The sequence below is a fragment of the Centropristis striata genome, chromosome 22 (assembly GCF_030273125.1).
Source record: "Centropristis striata isolate RG_2023a ecotype Rhode Island chromosome 22, C.striata_1.0, whole genome shotgun sequence".
NCBI lineage: Eukaryota > Metazoa > Chordata > Actinopteri > Perciformes > Serranidae > Centropristis > Centropristis striata.
The window spans coordinates 3,069,514-3,085,298 of NC_081538.1; the positions used below are offsets into that span (position 1 = coordinate 3,069,514).

A 15,785-nucleotide genomic window follows, 5' to 3' on the forward strand; every position below is an offset into this window, starting at 1 on the left:
ACACTTGTGGAATTATGTACTTAACAAAAAAGTGCGAAATAACTGAAAACATGTCTTATATTCTAGTAAGCAAAGGGTGGTTACTTTGAGGAATCTAAAATACAAGACATGTTTTCAGTTATTTCACACTTTTTTGTTAAGTACATAATTCCATATGTGTTCATTCATAGTTTTGATGCCTTCAGTGAGAATCTACAATGTAAATAGTCATGGAAATAAAGATAACGCATTGAATGAGAAGGTGTGTCCAAACTTTTGGCCTGTACAGTAAGTCTTAAAGTGCTTTGGAAAGTTTTCATGATCTGAATATACCTTAAAAATAAAAACACATATTTGACAAATATCTGGAGTTTCTGAAAGAGGGCTACAGATGATCATATGACTCAGATCGGGTTGCCATCCTAACAAAACGTTTCTGAAGAACCAAAATTCTATGGAGTGAAGTAGGAAAGGTGCTTGCCCAAACTATTTTACAATGTCACCTTGCCCTCGTAATGTTTTCTGCAGGAGAAAAAAAAACTCCCACTTCCCGTCCTCCCGCTCCATAAAAACAAAAACACGTTTATGTGGCAGCAGATGTGTTCACAGCTGAGTCAAGTTTAGATGTGGGAGTTGACCTGCGACCCTCTGCAGAGGATCCCTCCTCCTCCTCCCTTCCACGGCCTTGGGTGCAGAGGAACCTGCAGTTCCTTGCAGCTGCAACCCTTGCAGGCTTTAAACCGTACTTCTGATCATTTCCTCTCTTTGTTGAGAGATTTGAAGATATACACAGCACACACACACACATGCACGTGAAGCACAGGTTCAGATTCGAGTCGCCCGGTGTGGCTGGACATCTGCTGCGCTCCCTCAGGCCCGGCAGCAGATCCATGCAGGGCCTTCACTCTCACAGAGGCCCCCTCCACCACTACAGGGCTTAAGGAACAGGAGATTGGATGGACCCTGGACAATGGGCCAGTGGACAGGCTTATAATGCAATTACTCTCCTTCCTTATTGAATCACTCCATCAGCTAAATTTTTGGCCATGCAGCCGGAGTCAATCGACAATACAGACACGGGGAGGAAAGGTCAAACTGAAGTCTCGTACTGTGGTTCACCCCAACATGTGCTGTAGTGCTGTTTTTCTTGAGTGCGACTACACAAAGTGTCCATCTCGCCGTTCTAAAAACCACAAAATAATAAAGCTGGAACCTGATAGTCTTGTGCCCATCCACATCCCTCAGCAAATAACAAGAACACCTCCCAAAGCCACTAATTTGCCTTATTCTTCCCAAGGTCAAAGTGCTTATAAATAGGTGTAGAGTTACATTAGAGCCCTGCTGTCTGTGGTGTGCACCAGGGAAAGTTGTGGTCAGTCAACACTCAGCTGATATATGAATCTGAACTCAAAGCCGGCGTCCATATAGGTTGTTTCAGGTTGTAATCAGCTTATTACAGCCAATTTTACACTTAGTGTTAGTCATTTAAGTAGAGAATACCTCTTTAGCGTCATTTTTGAAAGTGCAGAGGTACTGTAGTTAACTTTGTGAATTCACACAAAATTAAGCCACAATAAAACTTGGTTAGGGTTAGGAAAATACTGTGGTGTCGTCTTTTATAGGGCTCATTTAAGTACTTGGAAAGTGAAATGTACAACCCTAAAGTGTTATTGGATATTACGACTATTACTTTTTTCCCCAAAATGTTTCATTTTTATGTTGCAAATCAAGGTCAATTGAGTTATTGTTTTTACTATTATTATTATTATTATTATTATTATTATTATTATTATTTTGGGGTCAGATACCATGGTGTTACTATCTGACACTATCTGGTCTTTGCTGATTAGTTGATTGGGAGAAATCCATGTGGCTTTACAACCATATTTTGGATGTCGGCTGAAGTGACCAAATGTGGTTCTATGCCGATAAGGGGTTAAGCTAAAAAAAAAAAATTGACGGTTTCATATGGGACATGAACAGCAGCCTCCTGGGTACAAGTCATGGGACACTAATGGTAGTTTCCGTAATGAAAGAACAGAACATGAACACCGGTCCATTTGCTGAAACGGCAACAAAAGTTACGTAAGTTACGAAACACTTTCAGTTTATTGGAACTATCCATTCACCACGTGTGCCTCCCTTGGTGGACTTTCGCGCTCTTTATACTGCATCATCTGACTGCTTCAGGAAGCCCTGCACATGCAAAAATGACACTTAAGCGGTACTTTGTGTGTTAAAAATTGACTCCAAAGAGTCCTGACTGTGTCTGGAGTGAGAACAGGTTAATAAAACCAGTGTAAGAGTGTTGAGTTCAGGGTGAATGGAAAAGTGAAACAAAACCAGTTCTTTCTTGAAGAGGTTCATTAGGCCTACTAATATACTTTTTTACACTGTTTCTCTATATAAGGCCAATATAGCAAATATTGTCAGGTACAAGAAACTATTTGCTATATTAGCCTTATATAGAGAAACAGTGTAAAAAAGAACTTTTTCAGAACTGGAAAGAAGAACTCCTGTCCGTGTCTTATGGGAAACCAAATTAACATTGACGTACTGTGTTTCAATTGAACATACAGTACATAAGTTAACTGATATATTAGTCAGGCGGCTAAGCCAAATAAAGGGGACACGCCGGACAAAAGCACCAATTTTTTTCCACATACTCTCTATCACCATAGGTTTCATTTTTTGGTAGGAGCCACTTCATCAAGATTGCAGTTTGGAGATGGCACCCATATAAAGTCTATGAGAAATGCTATATCTTCCAAGCCACTTGGAAGGTCAATCTTGGTGTCAAAATATACATTTTCTGGGTCCAGGGATCATTTAAAGCTATTGAGAATATCACTAGATGACTATTTGATCAAATAGATATGTTCATTTTCACTCAGACTGGAAGGTCTTCAAGTGCTGCAGCAGGGAATCCTGAGTTGAAAATGTTTGGAATCTATGTTCATGGGAGAGTGAGGATTAGCTGCCATGTACACTGCTGAATAAAATCAAGGGAACTCTTTCATCTCATGTCAGATCTTGATCAACACATTATTTACAGTGAGTCATCTAGTGATATTCTCAATAGCTTTAAATGATTCCTTGACCCAGAAAATGTAGATTTTGACACCAAGATTGAACTTCTAAGTGGCTTGGACGATATATTGGTTCTCATAGACTTTATATGGGTGCCATCTCCGATCCGCAATCTTGATGAAGTGGCTCCTACCAAAAATTGAAACCTATAGTGATAGAGAGTATGTGGAAAAATTTTAGTGCTTTTGTCCGGCGTGTCCCCTTTCTTCTCAAATCTGGTCCTAAGCCGCCTAACTATAATGTTGCGACTGCATGCGGCTGTTTTACAACATTACATAGAACATAGTAGTAGTAATAGTCTTACATGCTGTTTTGGGAATCATTAGCAACCTAGTTTGTCATTTAGCTCCAAGGACGTGTTGTTATTAAGATATATTCATCACTGATGTTCAATAATCAGAGGATAACACAGCTATAAATAAGTTTATAAAGAGCATACCACAAATGTGTCTTTTAATAGTAGTTTAAAAAAATACGTAATAAACATTGAAACCTTTCATAAATCTCTTAAATGACCACTAGCTCCAACTTAACTGGACTCAACCTCCCTTCTGATGGACGACTGGGGAAAAGGGTTAATTGAATGTAAAGAGAAAAGTGCCAAAGAAAATGTGAAATAAGCCATCCAGGGCCGATATTGAGCGATTGCGGGCATGGGAAGGAGCTAATGAAGCAAAGCTAATAGGCCCAGTCCTCTCATTTCTTGTTGGATGGCAAGACCATTGGCAATATGGAAGCAATCAGTGCTGGAGCATGAAACAAAAGAGGTGGAGAAATTGAGCCTCGTGTACACAGAAGTAATGTAATTCTCACTTTGGTTGTAAGTACACACACACACACACACACACACACACACACACACACATACACACACATTGGAGTTTTTTTCCTTTAAAGGTTAGGCATGGGAGGTGGGATACTGGGTTTTCTCTTTATGAGCATCAGTTTCCTGCAGTTACCACGCCTCAACTGATGCATGTCAGTGCTTTAAAGTAACTCATAGCAGATACAGTCAAATATAAGGGATTTTTGAAGCTGTGTGCCTTTAAATGCATTTACAGTATGCATGTTATACCAGAGACCTACAGCAAACAATGGCTCAAATCACATCAAAGGTGTGACCACTAACTGGACTTGAACATTACTTTTTGTTGCATAGTTACAACCTGTCTGGTCTGGTATGTGTTGTGTTGTGTGTGTGTTGTCTCCTGTATTTGTATATTACCTATGTACTTGCTGTCTTTTATATTTGTATTTATTTTAATTTTTTTAGGGACTCTGGTGCAAACTAGCAGCCTTGCTATAATCCGGCATATTTACAGAGATCTAAGGTCTATCGATGTTCATTAATGTGCACTGTCCCTATCCAAAAATAAAGTATTTATCATAACTAAGGCGACCTCAGCAGTTTCCTGAGCAGAAGTGCTCACCTTCCCTGAGGTTTCTTCTTCTTTTTCCCCTGCTAAAAGGGTTTTTTAAGGAGTTTTTCCCTGGCCGATGTGAGGGTCTAAGGACAGAGGATGTCGTACCATGTACAGTCTGTGAAGCCCTTTGAGGCAAATCTGTGATTTGTGATTTTGGGCTATATAAATAAAATTGATTTGATTTGATTTGACCATCCAATTCCTGAATAATGCATTCTTTCAGAAATCTCCAAGTTGTTCATAGCAAATCACAGCATGGATTTTTCTGTGGTGTTCCTCAAAATCTTGGTGACTAAATGTGGTATTTTGAAAGGATTTTTGCAATTTTTAATAAATCAATTCTCGGGTTGTAAAAAGTGTTAAATTTTGCACAGAATCTGTATAACAAATGGTATGAATCCCTAAATTGCTGCAACAACAAGAGACTTTCATATACTCCATTCATAATGTTGTCAGCCCTTATACAGTAACATTAACACACTGAATAATGGGGAGGCTCCATTTCAAATGAATCTTGAGGTTCCCAGTTTTATGATGCACTTCTATGTGGCATCTACTGTTGACCTGCTATCTCCCCCTAAAGGTTCCCTGTCTCCAAAGATGAAAATAAATCTATGGTGGGTCTCATGAGTGAGGTGCTAAATGAAATTGCTTGCTGGCCAGTGTAGTCCCCAGCTGGAGCAGATCTCAGTAGTTTGTGCTTTAGAAGGACATCTCAGCATCCCTGAGGATACAGACAAGCATCTGCACAATCATTCATTTAAGCCTTTTTCCTTCTTAATGCTTCACTTGTTTGCAAGCCTGAAGGTGTATACTGAATATACACTACTGGTCAAAAGTTTTAGAACACACCAACTTTTCCAGAATTTAATTGAAAATGATGCAGTTTAATGTCTCAGTGTTCTCTGAAATGAATGCACATTTGCAACATTTAAAATTCTTTATTGAGCATGATAGTGTTTTGAAAGTAAAAAAAAGATTCAAAATCACATTTTATGTTGGGGTAAAGGACTAAAAAAAGACACAAAATGACAAAAAAGACACCAAAAGACACAAAAGGACTAAAAAAAGACACAAAATGACTAAAAAGACACCAAAAGACACAAAATGACTAAAAAAAGACACAAAATGACTTACAAAGACATGAAAAGAATTCAAAAATGGACAAAATAGCCCAAGACTCCATAGAGTTAAGTTGTTAACCCATTTCTTGTTCCCTGAAAAAGACCTACTTGTATAATTCTGAAATGTACATTATTTTTCAGTTTTGGTTAAGCTTACCTTTTTTTATTTACCTCTGGCAGTTCACCACTTACCTTTGTACCCTTTCAAGCTGTTCATTTGACTTGAACTGCTTGAATTTCAATAAAAAACTGGAAAAATTGGGGTGTTCTAAAACTTTTGACCGGTAGTGTAAGTTGTCAGCAAAAATCTTTCAGGTTACAATGTGTTTTATGTCATTGCAAAAAAAACCCCCACATATAACAATTATTACAGGTAACAAAACACAATCTTGATTATCAGGTGTAAACAATGATTTCCTTCCTTTTCCTCTCAGGGGCAGAAGACGGAAGCGGAGAAGTACTATCTGAGAGCTATTCAGCTCGACCCGACGAAAGGAAACTGCTACATGTACTACGGTAAGAACAGAGATCAAAGGTTTCCCTTCGAGAAATGGCAAACAGTTTCAGCAAAGCCTGTTTGAAACATTAGAATCATAAAAATATGGATTCCTGTGTCCTCAAAAATGCCTCGCTGTGGTTGACGGAGCTAGGAGAATATAATTTAAAACCCTTCTCGACCAACTATAACAGGCCTGATTGCCTGTAATCCAAACCTCTGCTGTGTAGCCGTTGGAGGCTTTGCTGTAATGATCAGGCTTTGCTGCAGTAAGCTGTACTCGGGATGATTATTAGGCAGGGGTCTTTAGATGCTTTTATCCAAGACCTACACTTTGTAGTGTCACCCCCACACGTAGAGTCATTAAACACTGCAGGTTCTCTCATGCTCTAAACCAGTAGTTCTCAACCTTTTTGAGTCGCGACCCCCAATTTAACATCCATGTTGTCCGTGACCCCCGCTCACTGAACACAATCTCACAGTTCAGATAACCCAAAAAAGAAACAAAATGACCAAAAAAAGTAAACAAAATGACCAAACAAGACACAAATTGACCCCAAAATGATCAAAAAAGACACACAATGACCAAAAAAGACACAAAATGACCCAAAAAAGACACAAAATGACTAAAAAAAGACACAAAATGTCCAAAAAAGATACAAAATGACCCAAAAAAGAAACAAAATGACTAAAAAAAGACACACAATGACCAAAAAAGACACAAAATGACCCAAAAAAGAAACAAAATGACTAAAAAAAGACACAAAATGTCCAAAAAAGACACAAAATGACCCAAAAAAGAAACAAAATGACTAAAAAAAGACCCAAAATGACCCAAAAAAGAAACAAAATGACCAAAAAAAGTAAACAATATGACTAAAAAAAAGACACAAAATTACCCAAAAAAAGACACAAAATGACCCAAAACAAGACATTAAGTGACCAAAAAGACTAAAACACATTAACACATGAACACTTTAACACAGTGGAGACAGAGCTGACTTCCAAAATGATTTGGCGACCCCCAGAAATCACCTCGAGACCCCAATTGGGGTCGGGACCCCCAGGTTGAGAATAGCTGCTCTAAACCACCCTGGATCCAAGCCAGTGGCGGTTCTACCCAGGGGCCTCCAGGGGCCACTGCCCCTGTGAAGAAGCCTTTGGCCCCTGCTGTGGCCCCTGTGTCAAATTAATAATAAAATTATCAATTTATAACAATGAACAATGGAACAATTCTTACATTTTGTTTTGTTCAAACAATATCTCATTGTACACAAAAGGAACCCAGAATGTTACATTGTATAATAGTTTAACTCTATGGAGTCTTATAGGGCTATTTTGTCAATTTTTGAATCCTTTTCATGTCTTTATGTGTCTTTGTAAGTCATTTTGTGTCTTTTTTGTGTCTTTTTTTGGTAATTTTTTGTGTGTTGTTGTGTCTTTTTTATTTATTTTGTGTCTTTTTTGTCATTGGTGTCATTTATGTGTCTTTTTTGTGTCTGTTTTAGTTATTTTGTGTCTTTTTTTTGGTCATTTTTATGTCTTCTGTGGGTTTTTTTGTTATTCTGTCTTCTCATTTTGTGTCTTTTTTAGTTATTTTGTGTCTTTTTTTGGTCATTTTTTGTCTGTTGTTGTGTCTTTTTTATTTATTTTGTGTCTTTTTTGTCATTGGTGTCATTTATGTGTCTTTTTTGTGTCTCTTTTAGTTATTTTGTGTCTTTTTTTGGTCATTTTTATGTCTTCATGACAATTCAAAGATTTTGAATGCTTAGATATCATCTTAATAATCTTTAGTTATTTTGTGTCTTTTTTTGGTCATTCTTCTGTCTTCTGTGGTTTTTTTTGTTATTCTGTCCTCTCATTTTGTGTCTTTTTTGGTCATTTTGTGTCCTTTTTTTGGTCATTTTGTGTCTTTTTTTTGGTCATTTTGTGTCTTTTTCATGACAATTCAAAGATTTTGAATGCTTAAATATCATCTTTGCCATTTTTTAATGTGCTAATATGCCCCTCTGATTAAACACTGGCCCCTCCTTGGCCCCCACAGTAAAACTGGTCTAGAACCGCCACTGATCCAAGCTTGTTACTGATGTAACCTGATAGGAGTTTTGGAAAGAACCTGAAACAGCGTTGGAGTCATTTGGCAGAAAGTCCCTGCTGGTTTTTTAAACGTTTCTCTCCCCAAAAACCGATGTTTTAGCAAATGTGTGAAAACGTGCCCTCATTTAACTTACAGTTGGTATCAGTGCTGCAAGTGTTGTCTTTTTTTTGGTCATTTTTATGTCTTCTGTGGGTTTTTTTGTTATTCTGTCTTCTCATTTTGTGTCTTTTTTGGTCATTTTGTGTCTTTTTTGTGTCTTTTTTTTGTAATTTTTTGTCTGTTGTTGTGTCTTTTTTATTTATTTTGTGTCTTTTTTGTCATTGGTGTCATTTATGTGTCTTTTTTGTGTCTGTTTTAGTTGTTTTGTGTCTTTTTTTTGGTTATTTGTATGTCTTCTGTGGGGTTTTTTTTTGTTATTCTGTCTTCTCATTTTGTGTCTTTTTTGGTCATTTTGTCTTTTTTTGGTCATTTTGTGTCTTTTTCATGACATTCAAAGATTTTGAATGCTTAGATATCATCTTTGCCATTTTTTAATGTGCTAATACTAATGTAACCTGATAGGAGTTTTGGAAAGAACCTGAAACAGCGTTGGAGTCATTTGGCAGAAAGTCCCTGCTGGCTTTTTAAGCGTTTCTCTCCCCAAAAACCGATGTTTTAGCAAATGTGTGAAAACGTGCCCTCATTTAACTTACAGTTGGTATCAGTGCTGTAAGTGTTGGATGGATTTGAGGTGTTACAGATGGTGCAAACACACATACAAACAGGCATGTATGCTGTGTTTATCTGAGTGAGGCGACAGGATCAGAGAACACTGTTTACCATCCGTGAAACATGATTCCGCCCGCGCTGCTGTTAATGCAGTATTTCATATCAGTTTGGAGAAGCAGGCTCATGCTGCTCCATGTCGCTATCTGCAGGATATTCATAGGAAATGAAACCTGCCCTGAAAGCACCATTGTGCGCTGTCCCTCTCTCCTCCTTCTTATCTCTCCCTGTTCCTCCTGGTGCTTTCTCTGCGCTGGATATCTCAGGGTTCTAGTTTAGTTTTGTCCCCAGCGAGGGGTGCGTTGCTGTCTTTGGACCGAGCTGTTTCCCCCTTACGCTCCCTGCCTTATTTTCTTTCTTTGCCGTTATCTTGTAGCTTCTTGCTATAGGTGATGTTTATTTGGGCCCTCCTTTATCGCACATCTGGCTGCTTTAGCTATCCCGGGTTCACTGGATGAGCTCCAGGTGTGTAAGGAGTGATCGTATCGCATTATAACACAACGGATGCACACACGAACACACAAATGAGAGAGGACAAGGAAGCGAGGACACAGAGGATGATAGCTGAGACAAACCCCCCTCTCCTTTTCCTGCCATTGTTCACAGTTAGTCATTTTAATGCAAACTGTCCCTCATATGACCCGGCTCTGCTTTGGTGTCTAATGGCTTGTTTTTGAAAGCTGCTTGTGAGCATTTCAGCACAAGAAAAAGCCAACAGAAACACACCTCAACAGAGCCTCTCCACATTGATGGAAGAATTATCCTATCTTTATTCAAGAGCGTAGATTTTCAGTTTGAGAGCATAATTTGTCTTTCTCGTGCTCAGATTTGTTCTCCTCATGCTCACATTTTGCGCTCGCACTGAGATTTCTGCTGCTTTCTTTCAAAATGTGTGCGTGCACTTAAAAATCACATGCTTGTGCTCACATTTCTTCTTCTTGGACACAAACATTGCGCTCGCACTCAAATATGTCCTGCTCAAATCTAAAGTCTACGCACTCAGATCTCAACTCTGCGCTCTCAAAACGCAGCATATTTAGCCAGTTATTTGAATCGTCACCTGTTTAAGACGCAGCATATTTAGGTAGAATTAATCTTAAGTAGTCCTAAAAAGTTTTGAGATCTGAGCGCGTAGACTTTAGATTTGAGCGCGCACAGGACATATTTGAGTGCGAGCGAAATGTTTGTGTCCAAGAAGAAGAAATGTGAGCACAAGCATGTGATTTTTAAGTGCACGCACACATTTTGAAAGAAAGCAGCAGAAATATGAGTGCGAGCGCAAAATGTGAGCATGAGGAGAACAAATCTGAGCACGAGAAAGACAAATTATGCTCTCAAACTGAAAATCTGCGCTCTTGAATAAAGATAGGATAATTCTTCCACACACATTCCCCTCTTCCTATATTCAGTAACATCTGCGGCTGAGCTCAGCTGTTAATTTATAGCCGCTGAGGCAGGCACTTGTGGGTGCCGCACCAGGTGGCCAGACTCCCACAGGAAAACTCATGAAATACCTCCGTCTCATCTGAGTTCTTAAACGCCGCCGACCAAAACAACAATGTCTCACGTTTCTCTCGCTGCCTCTTCTCTTGCCTCCTTGTTGCATTTCCTGTGGCACTGTTCTCTGTCTCTGCCTCCATTCGTCTTCCTTTGTCTCCTCACTGATCTCCATCTTTATCTGTCGGAGCCTCTACAAGCTTTTTCTCAGCTTTCTTGTCCCTTCAATGCCACTTTTTCTCAGTGACGACACCAACATGCTCATTTTTAGCATGCATACAGTTTACCATGTTTACCTTGATGGTGCCAGAAAAAGAGTCAGTGGACTCCATGCATTCACATAGCCAACTGGCTGCATTGTGAAAGGAATTGTTCACATATTTGTTCCACTAGAGCAGTAGTTCTCAACCTTTTTGAGTCGCGACCCCCAATTTAACATGCATGCAGAATCTCACACGCACAGTTCAGATCATCCAAAAAAGATACAAAATGACCAAAAAAAGACACAAAATGACCAAAAAAAGACACAAATTGACTAAAAAAGACACAAAATGACCAAGAAAAGAAACAAAATAACCCCAAAAAGAAAAAAATGACCAAAAAAGGAAACAAAATGACCAAAACAGACACAAATTGACCACAAAAACACCAAAAAAAGGACACAAAATGACCAAAAAAAGGACACAAAGTGACCAGAAAAGAAACAAAATGACCAAAAAAGACACAAAATGACCAAAAACAGACACAAATTGACTAAAAAAGACACAAAATGACCAAAAAAAGAAACAAAATAACCCCAAAAAGAAAAAAAATGACCAAAAAAAGGAAACAAAATGACCAAAAAAGACACAAATTGACCACAAAATGACCAAAAAAAGGACACAAAATGACCAAAAAACACACAAAATGACCAAAAAAAGACATTAAGTGTCCAAAAGGACTAAAACACATTAACACATGAACACTCTAACACAGTTAGAGCTTAGGTTGTTAGATCTTATTTGAACTTCTTTTTGCAATCAGTGGAGTCGCCCTCTGCTGGCCATTAGAAATAATGCAGGTTTACATCACTTTTCAGTCATGGGAGTGAGTCTTTTTACACAATCTATATTTGGCCCAAGAGGAATCATAAAAGTAACTGGGGCTCATCCTTTGGGGAACATTAATTTCTGGTTACAATTCATCTCAATCCATCGAATAGTTGTTGACATATTTCATTCCAGACCAAAGTAACCAACCAATTGACCGTACTTGCCATCCTTACAGCCATACCACAAAAAAAGCAATAAACAGAATTTTTACTACCCCTTAAAAATAACATGCTGTTCCTCTGTCTTCCCCTCTCTTCAGGTCAGTTTCTGCTGGAGCAGTCTCGTCTTGGCGAGGCGGCTGAGATGGCGGAGCGAGCTGCAGAGCTGGACAGCTCCGAGTTCGATGTGGTCTTCAGTGCCGCTCACATGCTCAGGTTGGACTAAACTGCTGACATACACAAACACTCTCTTTCAAGCCGGAGTTTCCAAACTCAAAAAAGCGTACAGAACAGAAAATTGAATGATTGGTTATGTCGAGAAATGTTGAGGTTTTTAAAAATTCCTGTATTTAAAGAGCTTGCTGCCATTTGTGGGTTTATTCTTTACCGCTGCCATTTAATAACCATCTTTGAAATATAAATTATACTGATGTTATAGAACAGTAAATGTCGTCCCTATGGAAGTAGCTGCCATAAAAGCTATTATGTATTACATATATAAACAGCAGTACAGTTTCAGTCCATCATAGTGATGTTGCAGTCCAAAGCTTGTAAAGAAGCCATCGGAGAATTTTCCCTCAATTTTTGGCAAGCACGTGCGCAGACAGCGTATAAGTCTCGAAACGTGTGAAAGCGACTGCAGAGGCCTCTGTTCCCAGCAACTCAGGGAGATATTGGAGAGATGTGCCTTCATTCATTTATGCTCTACATATCTGGAAAAGTCATCACTACTCTCCAGCATCTATCTTTAATGCAACACCACAGAGGCTTTGTAAAAAAGTTGAAAGTCCCAGAGTTTGGCTGAGGCTTTCTTTTGGAAAGAGTATATCTAAATGACAGATCGTTCTGCTGTATTCTGGTCTAAGTGGGGTTTTTTTTATTTTATTCAGATGACACTGACTGTAAACCCAAACTGATTAGGATTAGAGTTCAATGAATGTGAAACACATTGATGTTAAGCTCCTGAAAGGTGAGCTACAAATATTAACTAGGATTATAACAATGGCATTATAATCAAGTTTTATGGAAGTAGTCAGGCGGCTTAGCGGAAAAAAAGGGGACACGCCGGACAAAAGCACCAAATTTTTTCCACATGCTCTCTATCACCATAGGTTTCAATTTTGGGTAGGAGCCACTTCATCAAGATTCCGGAATGGATATGGCACCCATATAAAGTCTCTGAGAACCAGTATATCTTCCAAGCCACTTAAATGGTCAATCTTGGTGTCAAAAAATACATTTTCTGGGTCCAGGAATCATTTAAAGCTCTTGAGAATATCCCTAGATGATTATTTGATAAAATAGACATGATAATTTTGGCCATGTATTTATGTAATTTCCAACTCACTTCCTAAGCAGTCGAAAATATATGAATATAGGTCATATACAGTGCATGTATTCTGAAAAATGGATAACGTGCATACATTTAATTGATGAAGCTTAACTTTAATTATCTTTTACATTTGCAACTACAGAGATCTGTGCAATTCCAGTGTGCCTTCCTGCATGAGCACCTTGCACCACAGCCACTTGCACCTTTGCAACCACACTTGACAAGTTCACTGCAGGCTTTTGAAGCGATTGGGAGAATGCTCCACACAGGAAGCCAGACCAACCTGGTCTCACAGAAATCCGTGAAATAGCCACGGAATCGCTCAAATTTCCGTGAAACTGACACGGATTTCGCTACAATGCAAGTTAATGACAGTCATATCCCGTGGCTATTGGTTTGTTCCAAGTCACGTGACTTTCAAGGTCCCAGCGGTCAGAACAAAAAACATGGCGGACAGTTCTCTCATTTTTAGTGAAAAATCTATATTTTGACTTACTTTCTGCATAAAAATGGATTTGATCACATTTCTAGCGAGAAATATATGTTTTATTTTCTAAATCTTCACTCAGTGAATGTACATAATCACGTTGTATGTTGGAATAGCCACGGGATATGACTGTCATTAACTTGCATTGTAGCGAAATCCGTGTCAGTTTCACGGAAATTTGAGCGATTCCGTGGCTATTCCACGGATTTTGAGTTAAGCGAAATCCGTGGCTATTTCACGGATTTCTGTGAGACCATGTTGAGCCAGACATGGCTTTCTTTATCCAATGTCCAATGTAAAGGTTTTCTGACGTTTCATAGCAGCAAACCGATTAAAATACTGTGATTTCTCCAAACTAAGCAGTTAGTTTTAACACATTTTTAGGTGAAAAAATAATGCATTTCTTCTTCTTTTCCTTAAAGTCTGACTTCCTGAATCTTTATTGACTCTTCAGTCTCCAACCAAACTAAACAAAGCCAAAGGAAGCTCGCTATAAGATGATGCCTATGATAGTCAGTCATAAACTCCAGTGAACTCCTGATAAAGTGTTGCATGGATTCTCAAGGCATATTTTACTTGAGTCACAGTCTAATAAATATTAATTACCATGTCGGGGGAGAAAAAAAGGTTTCCTCTGCTTTATTAACTTTGGCACTGCAAAGTCCGGTTCCTGTACTCTTTGGATACAGTTGGATGTATGGAGCAGATTAACTGTTGCCACTTTAGAAACCAGCTGTAGCGTGTAAGTGGTTGGCGAAGTGTTTCTGGCATTATAAAAACTTCCATCTCTCAAAACACAAAGTAAGTCCTAACAGTGCAACTCTGAGCTGCATTGTCAAACTACATTATCACAATTATTACACAGCTAAGAAATGATTCACCTGCCTCAGAAGTTTGTTTCCTAATTTATTCGAAACTAAAATATTTTACAAGCTTCTGTATATGAATATTTCACTTTTTCTGCAGCTGAAGAAGGATCTGTTCCATCTGCTGGCTATTATGTGACAGTCTGAACTTTTATTCAGTCGTCTCTTAATACTAATAAGCAACTTTGTCTTCAAAGAAAATGATTCTTCATGAGATATTGTTATTTCGTTGAAATTCCTGTAAGTCGCTTTGGATAAAAGTGTCTGCTAAATGACTTAATGTAAATGTAAATTTAATTGCAAATGACCCTAAAGGTTTAATTTCTTTATGCAGAGTGGAAGGTTTTAATGTGAAACAATTGTAAAAAATAATAATTAAAATGGGATTAATTAATAGCCAATAAGAAATTAAAAGGTTTGCAATAAAAAATACAGTTGAAAATGTTCCCAACCTAGGAGAAAAAAATAATGAGGAGGATTTTTTTTCATTATGCAGTATGAGGAAAAATTCCAAATGACGAGAATAAAGTCAGTCAGAATAAAGTTTTGTGTTCAGTAAAGTTGGAAAGATATTCACAGATTCCTTGTTCCTGTGTCAATAAGTTATCAGAGGAACATTGTTTTCAGAGAAATGGCATCAATGTCATAAAATGACCAATAACCTCAATATTTAAAGGTGTAGTAGTACTAAAAAATCCCCCCTACCTCAATTATTGTTTTGGGAAAATCTGCTTTTATATAATTTATGAAAATCATTGCTGTAGCTTGCAGTCATAACTCAAAAAGTTGACTTTATGTTTTTTTCTATTGCAAAATTATTATTATTTTTTACTCCTCTCATTATTTTTGTCTCCTACTTCTTTTGCCGTAATCCTCTTCCGTAATAACTCCTCTCCCAGGATAAATTTAACAGAATTTTGAAAAAAAGTTGATATGATGTGCTCATATTGGAATCATTATTTCTGCTTCATAAAATATGCTCTCTTTTTTTCCACACTATTCTCTAATATTAGATGTTTCTTTTCTTGTGGTTATATAAACAAGTAAAAAAGGTTTAAAAAAATAAATAAAATGTGGAACTGCACTGGCACATTTTGAACACAGTTGATAAACTGGTATTGCACCTGCTAATTAAGATGGTGCATTTTATTCTATGCAGTCTTATTTCTTTATCTGAAATGAGGGCGTCATATGCTGTTCATACTGTAAAATCCCCCTGAGGCAAATTTGGATTTGTGATATTGGGCTCTACAGTATAAATAAAACTGACTTGACACAGAGAACTGTGCACAAGAAAAGAAAAACAACATTCAGTTTAAGCATAGACAATGACAGAAATCCTCAACACACAACTTGCATAAAGAAAATAGATTTTAA

General features: G+C 38.0%; 1 protein-coding gene across 1 annotated transcript in view; it reads left to right on the forward strand.

Annotated features, from left to right (window-relative positions):
* The window catches only part of tmtc2a (transmembrane O-mannosyltransferase targeting cadherins 2a), a 93,582-nt gene that overhangs the window by 66,212 nt on the left and 11,585 nt on the right, over positions 1 to 15,785 (forward strand). Inside the window, exons 9-10 of the mRNA XM_059325452.1 lie at positions 6,052 to 6,133; positions 11,824 to 11,938. Coding sequence (XP_059181435.1) covers positions 6,052 to 6,133; positions 11,824 to 11,938 — 197 coding nt within the window. The remainder of the gene's footprint in view (positions 1 to 6,051; positions 6,134 to 11,823; positions 11,939 to 15,785) is intronic.